Source organism: Schistocerca americana, chromosome 3 (genome assembly GCF_021461395.2).
Source record: "Schistocerca americana isolate TAMUIC-IGC-003095 chromosome 3, iqSchAmer2.1, whole genome shotgun sequence".
Taxonomy (NCBI): Eukaryota; Metazoa; Arthropoda; class Insecta; order Orthoptera; family Acrididae; genus Schistocerca; species Schistocerca americana.
Window position 1 is genome coordinate 918,363,375 of NC_060121.1, and position 17,334 is coordinate 918,380,708.

Here is a 17,334-nt window from a genome sequence, read left to right on the forward strand (position 1 = left end):
ACGGGATTGAACCGTCGTCCTCCCGAATGCATCAAATATAATTGTATTTTTATTAATGACACTGTGTTCAGCAATAGGAAATTTGTCGAAAATGCGATATTCAATATGGCAGTCTAAGCAACGTTCTAAAATTGTTCGTACTGACTGACCAATGTAACTGCTACTACATTCACAAGGAATTTTATAAATTCAAAGAACACCAAGCTGACTGTTTTTCTTTACTGGGTGGTGCTCAAGAATGCCTATTTTATTTGGCAGCGGTGCTACAGGCTAATCATCTTCTGACGTCTGAGTATGTGTGTTTTTGTTTCTTAGAGATGGCCAATGTACTATCTCATTCAATATAGCCACTCTTCTGGAATATGTTTCTCAGATATCTGGGAACAAGATATTAAATGTAGCCATCTCTATGAAACAAAAACACAGATGCTCATATTACCAGATGATAAGCTTACAGCACTCCTTCCTTTCTTCAGAGCTACAAAAAATAAAATAGGGAGTCTTGGATAGATATGGTATTAAATACTTTTCAACCACCCAAGAAAATTAGAGAGATGCTGTGTCCTCTAAAAGAGAGCCCTGATCTGACTGTACCTGGAATTTATAAAATTCCTTATGAGTGTAGTATCAGTTACATTAGTCAGTCAATGTGAATGATTTCAGAACACTGCATAGAGTACCATATCGAATACTCCATATTTGACAAATCTGCTATTGCTGAACGCAGTTTCATAAATAAACATACAATTATGTTCGATGGATATGGAAATACTATCCCAATGGATCTACCTAGTGGGATTTTGTCATCAAAGAAAGCATTGGAATCAGAATATATAACAACAATTTTAACCAGGACAGTGGCTATACCCTCAGCAGTCCATGGAAATGGGTACTCAATACTGAAAGGCAACAGAAAAATAAATTGAGTCATCCATCGTCAAATGATATCAATATTGTTAACAATGATCTTTCATCATAAGATATCAACATCATCTCTGGTAACATACGGAAGTTGCTTGGCCTTGCGATATCTCCATGACACAATTCGGCCAACTAAATCATGTAGTAATGGCTTAACAGAAATCTCCTGGTGTAAATGATGGAGAAAGTCGTTGAAAGCTTGAGGCTGTACAAATTTGATGTAGCAAGAGCATATTACCTTAACAGTTCAACAGATATCTTTTCAGATACACATCAATGAGATAAAGTGCACAACTGTAAAGCCATAATGAGAATGCCAAACAGAAACACATATTACTACCTTGAAAATCACTGAAATAAGAGTTAACCTCCACATACAATAAACTAAATTCCTTCTTTTAATTACTTACTAGGAGCATGTAACAATCTGGTCCACATGGCTCTGAGAATGGTTTGAGATCAGGACCTTTCCTTTTCTGCAAATTGGGCCCTGGATGGTATGCTTGAAGTCCTAAAACAACAATTATTATCAGATTACTGTTTCTAAATTCCTGAGTTTTCATCTGTCAATTTGATCACATCTAAATTGAGATCATAAAATATTAAATATAAGATTACCTATCTACAAAAGGGGCCCCAAAAGCAGAAAAAATGCCTACTAACAAGGTGACAGCAGATGCAGCCTCAGGAAATAAAACATTCATTAATCTGGCAAAAGACAGGAAGGATTGGAGGTAATGAGCCTAATCAATTACTTTCCCTTGACCAGCAGACCCTCATAACTTGCCTTCTTAATTACCAATTAAAATCATTTACTGGAACATGTTCTACTCTTTTGACTATTTTTTTTGTTCGAGTTGTACATTTCTCTTTCTGTTATCTAGCAATTATAATTTTTTTCTGCCCCTATCTGATATCAAGTTAAGAGGAGAGTGAGAAAGTGTTGGGGAGGGAAGAGTTCAGAACCAACAAATCTTTAGGCCTGCAGGAAAATTTCTCAAAGGCAATGTGACTTTCAGAGGACTAAATCACATCCAAAGACTAACAGGTATTCTAATGAAAAATAACACTAAATGCAACATCTCTCCCTCTCCCCCTCCCATCTCCCTCAATATTCTATTTGTTCATTTGTGTTTGTATTATCAGCAAAGTGAACTGAAGACCATCATGTTCATACCTAAGAAATAGGGAGAATGGGTAGTAATAGCACACACTCCAATATGCTTAAAATGGGAGTGCTGACAATTGCTACAAGTGTATCATTTTCTACCTGTGACAAAACTTGCAGAAGACAAAAATCTGATTTTAAAATCCTAATATGATGTTCACTGTCTTGTTTACATGCTAAGCCTGAATCAATTTTGCTAACCCAATTAAATATCAGTTTCCCAAGTGTCGCGTGTCTGCTACAAATGGTGTATATAAATCAGCTGCTCCAATTCAGTCAACACAGTGTAATTAGTTCATCAGTGTCTTCATAATTTTTAATAAAATCTCAGGTTGACAGCCGATTCAATGTGTCGTTCACCAGGAATGCTATCTTCAGGCAAACTGTTGGATTCATGTCTCGTCTGGGTCTTTATAGCTGCTGAACCATGGGCTTCTCAGCATCCTTGGTGCTGGTGGGACCAATGAGGCGCAAATGGAATCGGTGCAACAGCACGTGGTGTGGGGGTGGTGGGGAGGGTGAGGCAGAGGCAGCGCTGCAGGTCCTGGCATCTCATGTGTTAAGAGAGGCACTTTGTGATGCAAAGCTGTGTGTCCCCGATATATTGTTTTCCACATTCACAGGAAATGCTGTAGAACCCCAGTGTTCTTAAACCCAAGTTTTTATTCTTTGATCCCAGCATATTCCTGATTTTTTTTGGGAGACAGAAGATGGTTTTGATCTTGTTCATCTCCAGTATCCTGGCAATCTTATCCATGGGCGGCCCTGTGTATGGGAGGAACGCAGAGCCCTTGTTGTCCACTTCTTCCTGAAGGTGGTGGTGGTGGTGGTGGTGGTGGTGGTGGCCGCCATCATCGTCCTCCTCTTCCTGCTGCTTCTTCTTTCTCATCCTGAGAGCACATCTAATCTGTGTTTCAGTCTAGCCCTTCTTCTGGAAGGTTTTCTTCAGGTGCTGCATCTCAGTAGGTGGACTGTCCTTGTCCCATATGTTGTGTGCTCTCTGGACAAGGGTATTGACTGCGGAATTCCATTGTGCTAAGTGATGGCAGCGGTTGGAGTTTAGCTACAGATCTGTATGTGTTTTCTTTCGGTAGACCGAATGTTCCTGTGTGCCATCCATTTTCTTCTTTATTAGGATATCGAGGAAGGGTAGGTACCCATTTTTTTCTAATTCCATTGTGAACTTTATGTTCTCGTGTATGCTGTTCAGATGATTGAGAAATTCTTCAGGGTGTCCTCGCCATGCGGCAAGACCACAAAAGTATCGTCCACGCAATGATAAAAGACATTGGGATTAAGGAGGGCTGTTTCTGATGTTATGCCCTCAAAGAATTCCATGTGCAGGTTAGCAATACAGGGTGCAAGTAGGGATCCCATAGCAGCTCCATCCACCCATTGGTAAAACTTGCACCCCCACACTGGAAATACATGGTTGTGAGTAAATGGCGGAATAATTCCACTGTGTCTTCATTGAAATGGTTCTCAAGTAATTTCAAGGAGTCCTCTAGCAGTAAGTAACCTTGTGAAGAGGGATGTGACATCAAAGCTGACCATAACATAATTTTTGTCCAGACAACTCCTTGAGTGTCTTAGCAAGCTCCGTGGAATTCTTGATGTATGGGGAGATTTGCCCACGAGAGGCTTCAGTAGTTGTGCCAGGTGTTTGGCTATACCATAGGTGGGAGAATTTACTAACGGACGTAGTGGTACCTCCCTCTTGTTTATCTTGGGGAGCCTGTATAACCGTGGTGGAACCAGAGCTCTGGGGCAAAGCCTTTTTACCAGATCCTGGCCCAGACCCGAGATGTTGAGAAGAGCGATGGTCTCTCTAGTCACACCTATTGTGCTGTCCTCCTCCACTTGTTTGTAGGCCTTGTCCTGCAGCAGTGAACTGACCTGGTAAAAAGGCTTTACCCCAGAGCTCCAGTTCCACCACAGTTATACGGACTCCCAAGACACTCAAGAGGGAGGCACCACTATGTCTGGTAGTAGACACAATAAAGTGTCCTACCTATGGTATATTCAAACACCTGGCACAACTACTCGAGCCTCTTATGGATAAATTTCCCCACCACATCAAGAATTCCATGGAGTTCGTTAAGACACTCACGGAATGGCATCTTGACAAAAATGATATTATGGTCAGCTTTGACTTCACATTCCTATTTATGAGGTTACTGACAGAGGACTACTTGAAACTACTTGAGGATCATTTCAGAAAAGACACAGTGGAATTATTCCGCCATGCACTCACAACCACGTATTTCCAGTGTGGGGGCATATCCTCACTGACAACACGTATCACCAGCCTGCAAATGGAATACTTTGAGGATATCATATTCTAAACAGCCCGCCTAAAACCCAAGGTCTTTTATCATTATGTGGACGATACTTTTGTGGTCTGACCACACGGCGACGACACCCTAAAAGAATTTCTCTACCATCTGAACAACATACATGTGGACAACAAGTTCACAATGGAATTAGAAAAAAAATGTGTGCCTACCCTTCCAGGATATCCTAATAAAGAAGAAAATGGACTGCACACTGGGTCACTTGGTCTACTGAAAGAAGATACATACAGATCTGTGCCTCAACTCCAACAGCTGCTATGACCAGCAGAATGGAACTCGGTGCTCACTACCTTTGTCCGCACAGCGCAAGACATACGACAAGGACGGTCTACCTACTGAGATGCAGTACCTGAAGAAAACCTTCCAGAAGAAAGGCTACACTGAAATGTAGATTAGATACACTCTCAAGACAAGCAAGAAGGAGGACAAGCAAGAAGAAGGAGGACCTTCAGGAAGAAGAGGACAACAAGGGCATGGAATTCCTCCTGTAAGAGGGTCACCCCCAGCATAGATTGCCAGGATACTGGAGAAGAACAAAATCAAAACCATCTTCTGTCCAGCAAAAATCAGGAATATTCTGGGATCAATGAAGGACAACTTGGGTTTAAGAACACCGCGTGTCTACAGCATTTCCTGTGAATGTGGAAAACAATATATCGGACAGACACAGTGTTGCATTACACAACGTCTCTCTCAACACATGAGAAGTGGTTCACATTGGACAAACGGAAAAATCCTTGATAGCAGAACACAGCCTCAGGGAGCACACGGTTCAATTTGAACTGGGACTTTATTATTAAAGACGCAGTGGAGATACGAGTCAATGATAACCTGGTCAACCGGGATAGCTGCTTCCAACTTAGCACCACATGGGACACAACATTAGCAATAATATAAGGAGAGCGTACCAATGGAAGCATGATGGTGTCGCGGCTTATGGAATAAACAGGTCGACTGAGATGAGACACTGGGACCTGCCGCATGCCTTCCACATTTATGTCATTATCTTCAGCTTTTCTCCTCTATTCGCTTGTCATTACAATGGCAGATGATAATGATGGCTTTTCCCTCAATCCATGCCAACTCATACAAGTCAGCTGACTTGTTCATCAAAGCATCTCTCCTGTCGCCGTAGTGAAAAACTTTTTTTTTATGAGACTTAATCCTTTTTTCATCTTCTAATGTCACAGCAGCAAAAGCATCAACTGACCCCCCCCCCCCCCCCCACACACACACACACACACACACTCCCAAGGGCAAGGAGCTCGACACATTATAGAACTTCCGAATCTTTTTATGGGGTTTATGTGTGGATAGTATTACAGCAGTCAGAGGACAACAAATCCATTTTCTTGCAGAAGCTTGTTTATACAATAAACAGGAGAAGGTTGGTGCTTCTTAACTAAAGGCAGACAAAATTTCACTTGATCTGGCTTATATTGTAAGTTATTACTGGCCATCAAGGACTGTATTTCACTTTTTAGCCAACTAGAGTTTTTTGCGATGTGATGCGATCATCAAATGACAACACTTTTTGGATGTATTCCTGTAATAATTGGCGACTCCACAAACTTTTTAAAATTTTTGCTGCCAATTTTTGAACAACGGTATAAAGTTTTGCTTTTTGAGTAACATATGAGATGCTGACCTAAACAAAATCCATGTCACCCCATGCATGCCCAACAATTTAACACTCACTTTTGTTCCGACAATACTCATCATGCAGTCACTCTGCCAACATTTATTTATGTTTCATGTAAATAAGCCACTGGCTACTTTAATTTCAATGTTTAATCCTTTTATAAAAATCCATGACCTTTTTGAAATTATGTTCTTTCATTCGCATGTGCTGATCAGTTTATTCCGACCCCCCCCCCCCCCCCTCACCCCCTTTAACTGAGTTTCACAGACAGAACAATTTTCCTGAATGTTTTCTTGCTGATTTGTTTCTTCACAAAAGGTGTGTGATATTTGTAAAGATGGTATTTCTTTATACTATCCATAATATTGCAGAATCTGCTGCCTAAGAACACATTTAAACATATTGGCAAAGGAATATTTATTGTGTGGACCTTCTTTCTTCTCCTTTGGCCGAAGTACATGAATTCCACTTCCTCTTGTAATTTGCAAATGACTGCTGTGCTCAACTAACATTTTGCTAGCACATTCCATAACTTTTTCTGTTTATGTATTTATCAGTTTCTACGGGACAACGTAAGCCAAAGCAACTTAGTCGTGGAATAAGTTAGTACCAAGTTAATAGAATGCTGATCAGAAAATTTATAACCAAATATCAGTCAATTAATTAAACATGAAAAAAGAAAGTATAGGAATAAATAACACATTACAGAGAGAAGTTCTCAATTACTGTGAGGAACTCCTGTTCTGAACAGGAGTGTGCACTAAGTAAATCTTTCAACTTGATTAGAATACTTGGGGTTTATCACTTAATTCTTTCAGTTCTGCTGGAAGCCTATTGAGAATGAAATCTGCTGAACAGCACACACTTTCTTGTACAGTGCTTAAGGAAGTACTACCCAAGTTTCTATCATTTTTCCATCTTGTGTTCACTGAATGAATGTTGAAGTTTCTTCTGAAAGAGTCAATATTGTCAACATATCCCATGATATAACATACGTACAGCGACTCTGAGTTAGAATTCAGACACTTGAACAATGGCTGTTTGAATTCTGCAACTTACTCCAAGTGCCATCTAGTAGCAGCTTCCAAAATGGGCAGGTCAGACTGTCCAGTATAGTCTGCTCCCTGTCAGGAGACCTTGCAACCTACACGTGGAAGTGGATCTCCCAGGTCTTTTGTGCGTGCAGGTATGATTAGCCACGAGACCCCGTAGTGGACGGGCGTGTATGTCTCCCAGCTAAGCCAGGAGCCACAATTGGCGTGTTGCCTGTGCACATTGTAAGCTTTATTCTAATAAACACTTACATCATATAATTTGTTCCATCCAATTATTGTGAGTGGAAATAAGGGGAGGACAATGGGTCCTCTCACACTATACACTCACATTCCAATGTACCACCACTGGAGGAAGAGCCTGTGCATACATTCTTTGGTCCTCTGGGCCGTATACAGTGACCATGTGGAATTTACATTCATGTGGATTTATTTTTCGGTATTTGTGAACTTCTAAAAAACTACGTGTGAGCTAGGCACATTATCGGTTTCGTTGTTGACCGCTCTCGAGTGTCCCAAGGCCTGTTCGGGACTTCGGCAGTAACAGCCTTAACAACGGTGATCGGGGACATATTTGTGAACGTTTAATGTGTCTCAAACTCAAACGCGAGAAGCACAGAAACATGTCGGCGCCAGGTGACGTCACCTCCTGCTCCCGCCGAAACTTTGCGCCTACGGAGACTGCGACGCCTGCCACGCCAGCTGTCAGTGCCCGTGACACAGCTGGGTGACGTCACCTCCTGCTCCTGCCGAAACTTTGTGCCTATAGAGACTGCGATGCCTGCCACGCCAGCTGTCAGTGCCCGTGACGCAGCTGGGTGACGTCACCTCCTGCTCCCGCCGAAACTTTGCGCCTACGGAGACTGCGACGCCTGCCACGCCAGCTGTCAGGGCTCGTGACGCAGCTGGGTGACGTCCCCTCCTGCTCCCGCCGAAACTTTGCGCCTACGGAGACTGCGACGCCTGCCACGCCAGCTGTCAGTGCCCATGACGCAGCTGGGTGACGTCACCTCCTGCTCCCGCCGAAACTTTGCGCCGACGGAGACTGTGATGCCTGCCACGCCAGCTACCAGTGTCCGTGATGCAGCTGCTGTTCCAGTTCGTACTGCCTCATATTGCCGCTGCAACCTGGTAAATGCAACTGTTGGCTCCCTGCTACCATTTTCCCGGTCCTAAAATGGAGCCCTCAGAGAAAACAAAATTAGTCAAGCAGAGAGGTGTAACAAAGGCCACCCTCGTGCACTTAGCGAGTTTTGTGCAGTCTGCAGACAGTGCCAGCATCGAAATGCTGGAATCAAAATTAAGTTGACTTACTCTGATTCAGTCTGATTTTGAGTCGTCTCAAACACGGAAGGAAACTGAAGATGAATCAGCAGGTCATAGTAAGGACAGGGCAGAATTCGAGGATTCGTGGGACTTCGCTGAATCCACTATCGAGGGTTCAATGAAGAGGTACACCCAGCTTTTGCAGCAGCCTTTGGGCTCGAATCCGTCAGGCAGTATTAGTTCTTTGAAACTACCCGCTATTAACCTGACAAATTTTGAAGGTGACTACCTTAAGTGGTCATCATATAGGGATACATTTTTGAGTCTCATTATGAATAACATTTCAATTGATGATGTTCAAAAACTTCATTACCTTAATTTGTCTTTGCGAGGTGAAGCTAGAGACCTATTGAAACATATACCTGCCACAGCAGGAACCTATCGACAGCCTGGGGACTTATTACGCAAAGGTGTAACAACACTAAAATAATTGCTGCCAGACATGCTAAGGCTTTGTTGGCCTTACCTACAGCCATAGGGCAGCGTGCGATTACAGGCAACTAATTAATCACGTATGTAGCCATTTGGAGGCCTTAGAAGCTCTCAAATCTGATGTTCCACTTCATGAAGTTATTCTTTCAGAAGACATTCTGTCTAGTATGTGACCCATGGATTGTCAAGAGTGGGAGGTAAAGATGCCTGGGTTGACATTCACCACATTAAATCAACTGATAGATTTTCTGGAAACAAAATGTTAGGCCCACGAGTTGATCAGGTTCAAGGATAACACCTCAAGGGACCCACAAGGAAATGCCAATAATTCAAATGAAACGAGACCTGAAGAGGGCTCATCTGGCTAATTCTGAAATTGAGGAGTCATGTAATTTTTGTAGTGAACCTCATACTATCACTAAATGCAAGGGGTTTCGATCACTAAATGCAAGGGGTTTCGATCACTAAATGTTGATGAGCGGAGGGCATATGTATCAAAAAATAAGCTTTGTTTTTTGTGCATCCATTCTGGTCATTTCTCGACTAAATGCAAGATTTCTCCTTGTAAGACCTGTAAAGGAAGCCAGAACATACTGCTCCACAAGCCTGCTGAACCAAGGAATGGGCAGAACAGTGAATCAGGAGGCCATTCCTTGGCCTATCAAGCTACGAACAGGAAATGTTTTGTTGGCAACAGCTGTTGTCAACATTAAGGACAGCAGGTTTGCGGAGTTCTGCTAGATAGTGCAAGTCAGCTATCCTTTATATCTAAGGGCATGTCAGAGAAATTAAAACTGAAACGAAGTAAACATTCGTTTCCTGTGAAAGGCATAAACAATGCCTTTGCAGCCTCAGTGTCTTACACCAGTAATGTTGAACTGTCGTCTAGACTCAACGACTTTCATGTTAGAACCACTTGTGCTATCGGAGACCATGTCACCAGTGACCTACCAGTGAGCATGACAGACACAAGGTCCTGGAGTGTCCCATGTAATCTTCTGCTCACTGATCCAGAATTCAACAAGCCTGCCACAGTAGATTTAATTCTTGGTGCTGGGTTTTCTTTGCTGTTGTTTGTAAAGGAAAGGCTGGTGAAACCAAGTCATCCTTCACTGGTTGAAACAAAATTTGGTTGGATTTTGTCTGGTAGGGTGCCTTCAACTGCATGCAAAATGCCTTGTTACACAGTGGCCTCGTGCTTTGTTAGAGGTGACAGTTTAGATACCAAACTGCAAAGGATTTGGAAGTTAGAGGAGCTGTCTACGAAAACGATGAGTAAGCAGGATAAAATATGTGATGCTCAGTTTCAGCGTCACATGGCACGAGATGAAGAAGGGAGATTTGCGGCTTGACTACCAGCGAAACCTGACTGTTAACCCTTAGGTGAACCACAACAACAAGCCTCTCCAAGACTGGTGCATCTTGAGAGGAGATTTAAAAGGCAACCGAATCTGCAGAAGGAATATTCTGCATTCATGCACGAATATGTCACACTGGGCCACATTGAGATCTCTAATTCTCAAGGTATTATTGGTCCAAGGTGTTTCCTTCCACATCATGCTGTCTTCAAAGAATGCAGCTCCACTACTAAGTTGAGGGTAGTATTTGATGGGTTGCCATTTCTAATGGAGTATCTCTCAATCATATCTTGATGGTTGGTCCCATGATCCAGCCAGATTTATTTTCCATTATTATAAAATATCGCTCCTTTAATGTGGCTCTGTCAGCTGACATAGCAAAAATGTATCACCAAGTCTCTCTCCATCCTGATGATAAGAACTTCTGGAGAATTCTGTGGTGGGAATCACCATCTGAACAGATGCAAGAGTATAGGCTGTGTCCACTCACTTATGGAACTGCTCCTGCTGCCCTTCTTGCTACCAGATATATTTAACAGTTGGCTTTGGAAAATCAAACAGGTTTCCAATGGCATCGCAAGTGTTGATGTCTAGCTTTTATGTGTACGACTTCTTAGGTGGATCAGCTACGGAATCTGAAGCTCAGGAACTTCAAACCCAGCTGACTCAACTACTTGCTTCTGGGGAGTTTCTACTGAGAAAATGGTGTTCCAATAGTCACAAGGTCATGGAAAAAAATTCCTGTGCAGGACAGAGAAACGTCTTCACCTTGTCATCTTACTGGTGAATAAGCCATAAAAACATTAGGGATATTATGGCACACAGACTCTGACACATTCCACTGCCATGAGCAGCTGAAGAGTCATCGGCTCTCAAAGGTTACCAAGTGCAATGTCCCGTCTACAATAACATCAATCTATGACCCACTGGGGCTTCTAGGTCCAGCAGTCATAAGATGTGATTTATTCTTGCAGCACTTGTGGCAACTAAGCCATGACTGGAACGAAATTCTTCCCTCCAACCTCACTGATGAATGGAATGCTGTTTGTGTGCAACTGCCTTCCCTATATGGTATTTTGATTAACAGGAAGATCATTTCTTGCCCCCAGTATGTTAAATTACAAATTCATGGTTTTTGTGATGCTTCACAGTCGGCATATGGTGCGTGTGTATATGTCAGATGTGTTCTTCCCAATAACAGTGTGTTGGTCTCATTGGCTGCAGCCAAATCTCGGGTTGCCTCTGTAAAACAACAGCTCTTCCACGACTGGAATTATGAGTGCTCTGCTTCTTGCTCAACTCATTCACAAGGGGGCCAATGCCTTAGACATCATAGATAGTGGCGACAATCATATGTGGACAGACTTCACAATAGTTCTTCGCTGGCTGCAGCGTAGTCCTGGTCATTGGAAATTTTTGTTGCCAACAGAGTCTCTCAAATCCAGGAACTGAGTTCCGCTGCCAACTGGAGGCATGTCAAATCAGAGGATAATCCTCCTGACCACCTATCATCCAGCTGCTATGAGTTCACTTGTTCAGTGGTGGTCTGGCCCATCATGGCCTAGATTCTCCTCCTGCTGTCCTAACTGGACAGCCCCTTTGTGCTAATCCTAAACCCTCTGTCCTTGAGATCCCCGCCAACATATTGCATAGATGGCAACTTGTACAGCGGTTGCATCAGTCATTTTGGAAGAGGTGGTACACAGAAAATATACATGATCTGCAACAACGCAGAAAATGGACATTGGAAGCAGCATGGCAACCCCAGATCGGTGATCATGTGCTGGTCAACGAGGATAATTTTCCTCCCTTGGTGTGGAGGGTAGGTGTCACTGACCAGCTGTTCCCCGGTCCTGGTGTGTGTGTGTGTGTGTGTGTGTGTGTGTGTGTGTGTGTGTGTGGTGGTAAAAATTGCTAATGGGCAGATTAAGAGGCCCACAGTAAAATTGTGTCCCCTGCTTAAGCAGTGAATCATTAAGAGTTCCCTCAGATCTGTGTAGTGATATATGATACACGGCCACTGCCAAATTGCCATTTACTGGAACAACCTCTTAACTCATAAGATACGCTTGGGAGGCTGTGGATGTTTCTTGAGGACTAACTGCTGTTACTACTGATTTTCATGTTTTATGTATTATGATATTAATACTTTATTGTTTTGTGCCCAACATGTTAGTACCCATCGTGTTTCACATGCAGTGTGACAGTAGTATTGGCATCCCAAATGTTAGTGTATTCTTGTTTTATGTGCATTGATATTGAGTCTAGTTATATTTTTGTTGTTTTCCCTGTTTTGATTTTGTTGTTTGTTAAAACTTTGGTTATTTGTAAAATGAGAAAACTTATTTTAGAGTGGGAGTATGTTTGGACTCTGTAACTTACTCCCAGTGCCATCTAGTGGCAGCTTCCAAGATGGGCAGGTCAGACTGTCCAGTATAGTCTACTCCCTGTCGGGAACCTTGCAACCTTCATGCGGAAGTGGATCTCCCAGGTTCTTTGTGCGTGCACACAGGATTAGCTGCGAGACCCCGTAGCGGACGGGCGTGTATGTCTTCCAGCTAAGCCAGGAGCCACAGTTTGCGCGCTGCCTGTGCACGTTGTAAGCTTTATTCTAATAAACACTTATACCATATAATTTGTTCTGTCCAATTATTGTGAGTGACAGTGAGTCCTCTTGCACTATATACTCACACACTAATGTACCACCACGGGAGGAAGATCCCGTGTGTACAGTGGCCTACATAAATTTTGTAAACTGACAGCGCAGATCAGTTTGACTGCTCATTTCTGGGCTAAGAATATTATTGGTGAGCACACAGAGTTACCCCAAAATAAAGGAGAGTGAAAGTAAGCAAAGTAGATAAACCTTTATGTTTTAGTGTCAGATGCAGTGGGGACTGGTCTTACAATGAACAAGGAGCATTCACTTTTTGGAACATGATACTTCCAAGAAAGCCTTCTGTCTGCCCTCAGTCCTAAGAATTTAAAAAGGACGACTTCACTGACTGACTGAACAGATTAGGACAATAAAAATTTCACTTCTACAAGAGCTTTGTGTCAGAAACTGTATACATTGTGTTTTGATACAGTTAAGCATTAATCTGTTCTCTGAAAGTGATGCGCTGATATTACCGACTATCCTTTTAGCTATAGCGTTTATATTACATTCCACATCTTTCGCAATAATACTTTGGTTATCTGCAAGAGAACAATGCTTTGTCATCTGTCATGTTTAGTGACGGATCATTGAAATACACCAAAAAAGGGAATAGTCTCAAGATAAAACCCTGTGATATCCCCCACTTTGCTTGACCCCAATTTGATTTAAACCTCTTCCCTCTCCGTTGACACCAAAGGAAAACATGCTGCTTCCTACTTTCCAGATATGAAGTGAACCCCTCATGATGCTTTCCCTAATCCCTTAATGTTCCAACTTATTATGCCATACAAAAATAAGTGCTTTTACTAAATCTATCTACAGTCTAGCCCTGCTAGTGCCTTACACACGAAAGAATTAATAGCATTTTCTGTGGATACTCCCTTCCTAAAGCCAAATTGAGAGTCTGATAGCATACCATGTGTACTGGGACGTGCCACCACTCCCCTATACATTGCTGTCTCCACTTCTGAAAACACTGACAGCGAAGAAACTGGTCAGCAACTGTCTATATTATCTCGTTCATTCTTTTTTATAAAGTGGTTTCAGTAACGAGTATTTCAATCTGTCAAGAAATTGACCATACCTGAGGACTGTACATTTGAAACAGAACTGGAGACATCAGAAAGTTTCAGATATGTTACATAAGGGTATGAGAGGTTCCAAAACCAGATTTTCAAGTACAAAACATGCAGATTCTGAGTATAATTTATTGGTTATTAACTGCAGATTAAACTGAAGAAATTGCAGAAAGGCAGGGCATTAAGATGGAGTCTCGATAAACTGAAAGAACCAGATGTTGTTGAAAGTTTCAATAGAAGAATTAGCCAATAATTGACTGACACAGGGGGAAAGGAATACAACAGAAAACAGATAGGTTAGAGATATGAAGTAGTGGAGGCAGCAAATGATCAGAGATAAAAAGATTACATCCAACACTTATCCTTGGATGACACATGAGAGAAACGATGATATGAGTAAATATAAAAATGCAGCAAATGAAGCAGGTGAAAAAGGAATAAAGACGTCTAAAGAATGAAGAGGACAGGATGTGCAAACTGGCAGAGCAGGAATGGCTAGATGAGGAATGCAAGGCTCTGGAAGCATGAATGACTGTGGGAAACACAGATGCAGCACGTAGGAAACATAATGAGGTGTTTGGAGGAAAGAGAAGCAAGTCTCCGCTGCTGCCTCTGTAACTGAAAACTTGTCACTTGAATCTGTTGTTAGATAGAAGTGGACTGTACTAGCATAGACAGGAGAGCAAGTACACAAGGTTGCAGGTATAACTGAGGACTCATGGTATTGCTGCTACTTGGGCACAATGATTGTTATAGACCAATACAATGACTTATAAATTAGCTTTTAATTACACATACATTTACAAGTAGAGGTGTGTGTGTGTGTGTGTGTGTGTGTGTGTGTGTGTGTGTGTGGGTCCACGTGCATGCGTGGATGGGTACCTATGTGAATGCATGTACATACATGTGTGTGTATATGTTTGTATGTATGTAGATATAAAAAACTTTTTCAGATACTGCTGCAAATTTATTTTAATATGTATTCTCAATTCAGACGATATATAACAATTATGTTGACATACACACACTTTCTGACAGGTCACAGAGGCTACAGTGACAATACAATGAAACAGGGCACAAGAATGAAGTGTATTCTCTACACGGCAATTAATTATTAGCAGTCCTCAAAAAGTTTATAGAAACAAAGGATAACCCACACAAATCACTATCCGCCCATAAACCCAAGTTGCCGTTACCTAAAGAATAAAGAAATAGCATGCTCTTTGCTTGCAGGAACATAACAGTGCATTGCTTTGTGCCCAGTTTCCGTTTGATGGAGCACATTATGTTTCCTCATGTTGGAGATGGAATTTTTTTTTTTTTTTTAAATGGTTGAAGTGTGGTCTACTGCATCAAACTGTTTCTGGACATCACTCTTCTTCTAATGGGATACATCTGCAATTGTATACACTGTAGCACTTAATTTTCATCTCACACACTTCACAGTCTCACAAAACACAGCTTTATTAGAGGCCACCTGATACCAACAATTGATCATTTCACCCTGTCAGTGCTACTTTACAACAGGATGAGTGTGCACTCAGTTCCCTTATTCACTAACAGCCTCACTCCAGCATGCTTTTGTAAGAGAGAACATGTTGATGTGTAGGAAGCGACTGCAACACCACTGTTCTCAAATTAATCATACTTGTGGAACTACAGTGGGAAGAAAAGAAGCCAACATAGCACTGACATAGCAGTGGTGCCTTGATTTCTAGTGTATCCAGCCCATGACATTACATTTGTAATTGCTCCATTTCTGATCTCTCGTGGAATGGATACATAAAGGGTCTCTAAAGGAAAACAACCTTGTGGACAAGGAGACAAGGAAGCACATGAAGATGAGATAGAAAATACAATACTGATATGGCCAGAGCACTGAAAGAGTTAATTCCAAACAAGGCTCCTAGAGTAAACGACATTCCCTCAAAATCACTGAAATCCTTGGGAGTCAGCCACAACAAAGCCGTTCAACTTGGTGAGTAAGATACATGAGATAGCATGCACGAGAGAGAGAGAGAGAGAGAGAGAGAGAGAGAGAGAGAGACCTGTGTTTATAGTATTTGTAGATCTTGTGATGACTTTTAACAATGCTGACTGGAAAACATTCTTTTAAATTCTGAAGGTAGCAGGGTTAAAATACAGGAAGCAAAAGATTATTCACAACTTGCACAGAAATCAGACTGCATTTATAGGAGTCTAAAAGTATGAAAGAAAGACCGTGATTGCAAATGGAGGGGCACAAGGTTATACCCCACTCCCCTTTTTATTGAACCTATAAATTGAACAAGCAGTAAATGAAAATAAGAAAAAATTTAGAAGGGAAATTAATGATCAGGGAGAAGAAGTAAAAACCCTGAGGTTTGCTAGTGACACTGTAATTGTGTCAGAGATAGCAAAGGACTTGGAAGAGAAGTTGAATGGAATGGACAGAGTTGAAAAGAGTTTATCAAGAAGAACATCAACAAATTTAAACTTGTGTAATGGAATGTAGGTGAATTAAATCGGGTGATGCAGAGGAAATTGGATTAGGAAGTGAGACACTAGAAGCAGTGGATGGGTTTTGCTATTTGAGTAGGAAAATAACCGGTGATGGCTTAAGTATAAGACATAAAAACTTTCTAAAGCCAAGATTGCATAAATTTTCTTTATTTACTCTATTTACGAACAACCAGTTTTGACAGACTTTAATCTCATCTTCAGGTCTTCAAGAATTTATGTTATAAAATGTGTTCATTTTGAGCTGACCTCATGCCAACCCAAAATGAACATGTTTTATAACACAAATTTTTGAAGACATGAAGATGCCAGCAAAGTCTGTCAAAAGGTTTGTAAATAAAGAAATATTTGTGTGGTCTTGGCTTTAGAAAGTTTTTACCAGGTAAAACAGATCACTCCTTCCAATTTCTCAGTATGAGAAAATTCAACTAAAAGATATAACATACATGTGAGCAATAGCAAGAAAAGCAATTCTGAAGAAGATAAAAAAGTTACCATCAAATGTAAATATAAGTGTCAAGAAATCTTTTCTGAAGGCTTTTGTGGGGAATGTAGCCTTGCACAGAAGTGAAATGTTGGCAATAATCATTACAGACAATAAGAGACTAGAAGCTTTTGAAACGTGGTATTAAAGAATAATGCTGAAGAATAAACGAGCAGACTGAAAATTAATAAGACATTGAATTAAATTGGTGAAAAAAGAAATTTATGGCACAACCGCCTAAAAGAGGGAATCAATTGATGGGACACACCCTGAGATGTTACAGAATTATGGGGAGTAAAAATTGTAGTGGGAGATCAAGGTCAAGGCCAGACTACAGTAACTACATTCAAATTGATGTAG

The 17,334-nt window shown here is 41.5% G+C and overlaps 1 protein-coding gene across 2 annotated transcripts in view; it reads right to left on the bottom strand.

Moving 5' to 3' along the window:
• LOC124605436 (histone-lysine N-methyltransferase E(z)) overlaps positions 1-17,334 on the bottom strand; it is a 96,325-nt gene that overhangs the window by 49,770 nt on the left and 29,221 nt on the right. For both annotated transcript variants that reach the window (XM_047137102.1, XM_047137103.1), the window contains exon 7: positions 1,332-1,432. In XM_047137102.1, the coding sequence (XP_046993058.1) occupies positions 1,332-1,432 (101 nt within the window). The remainder of the gene's footprint in view (positions 1-1,331; positions 1,433-17,334) is intronic.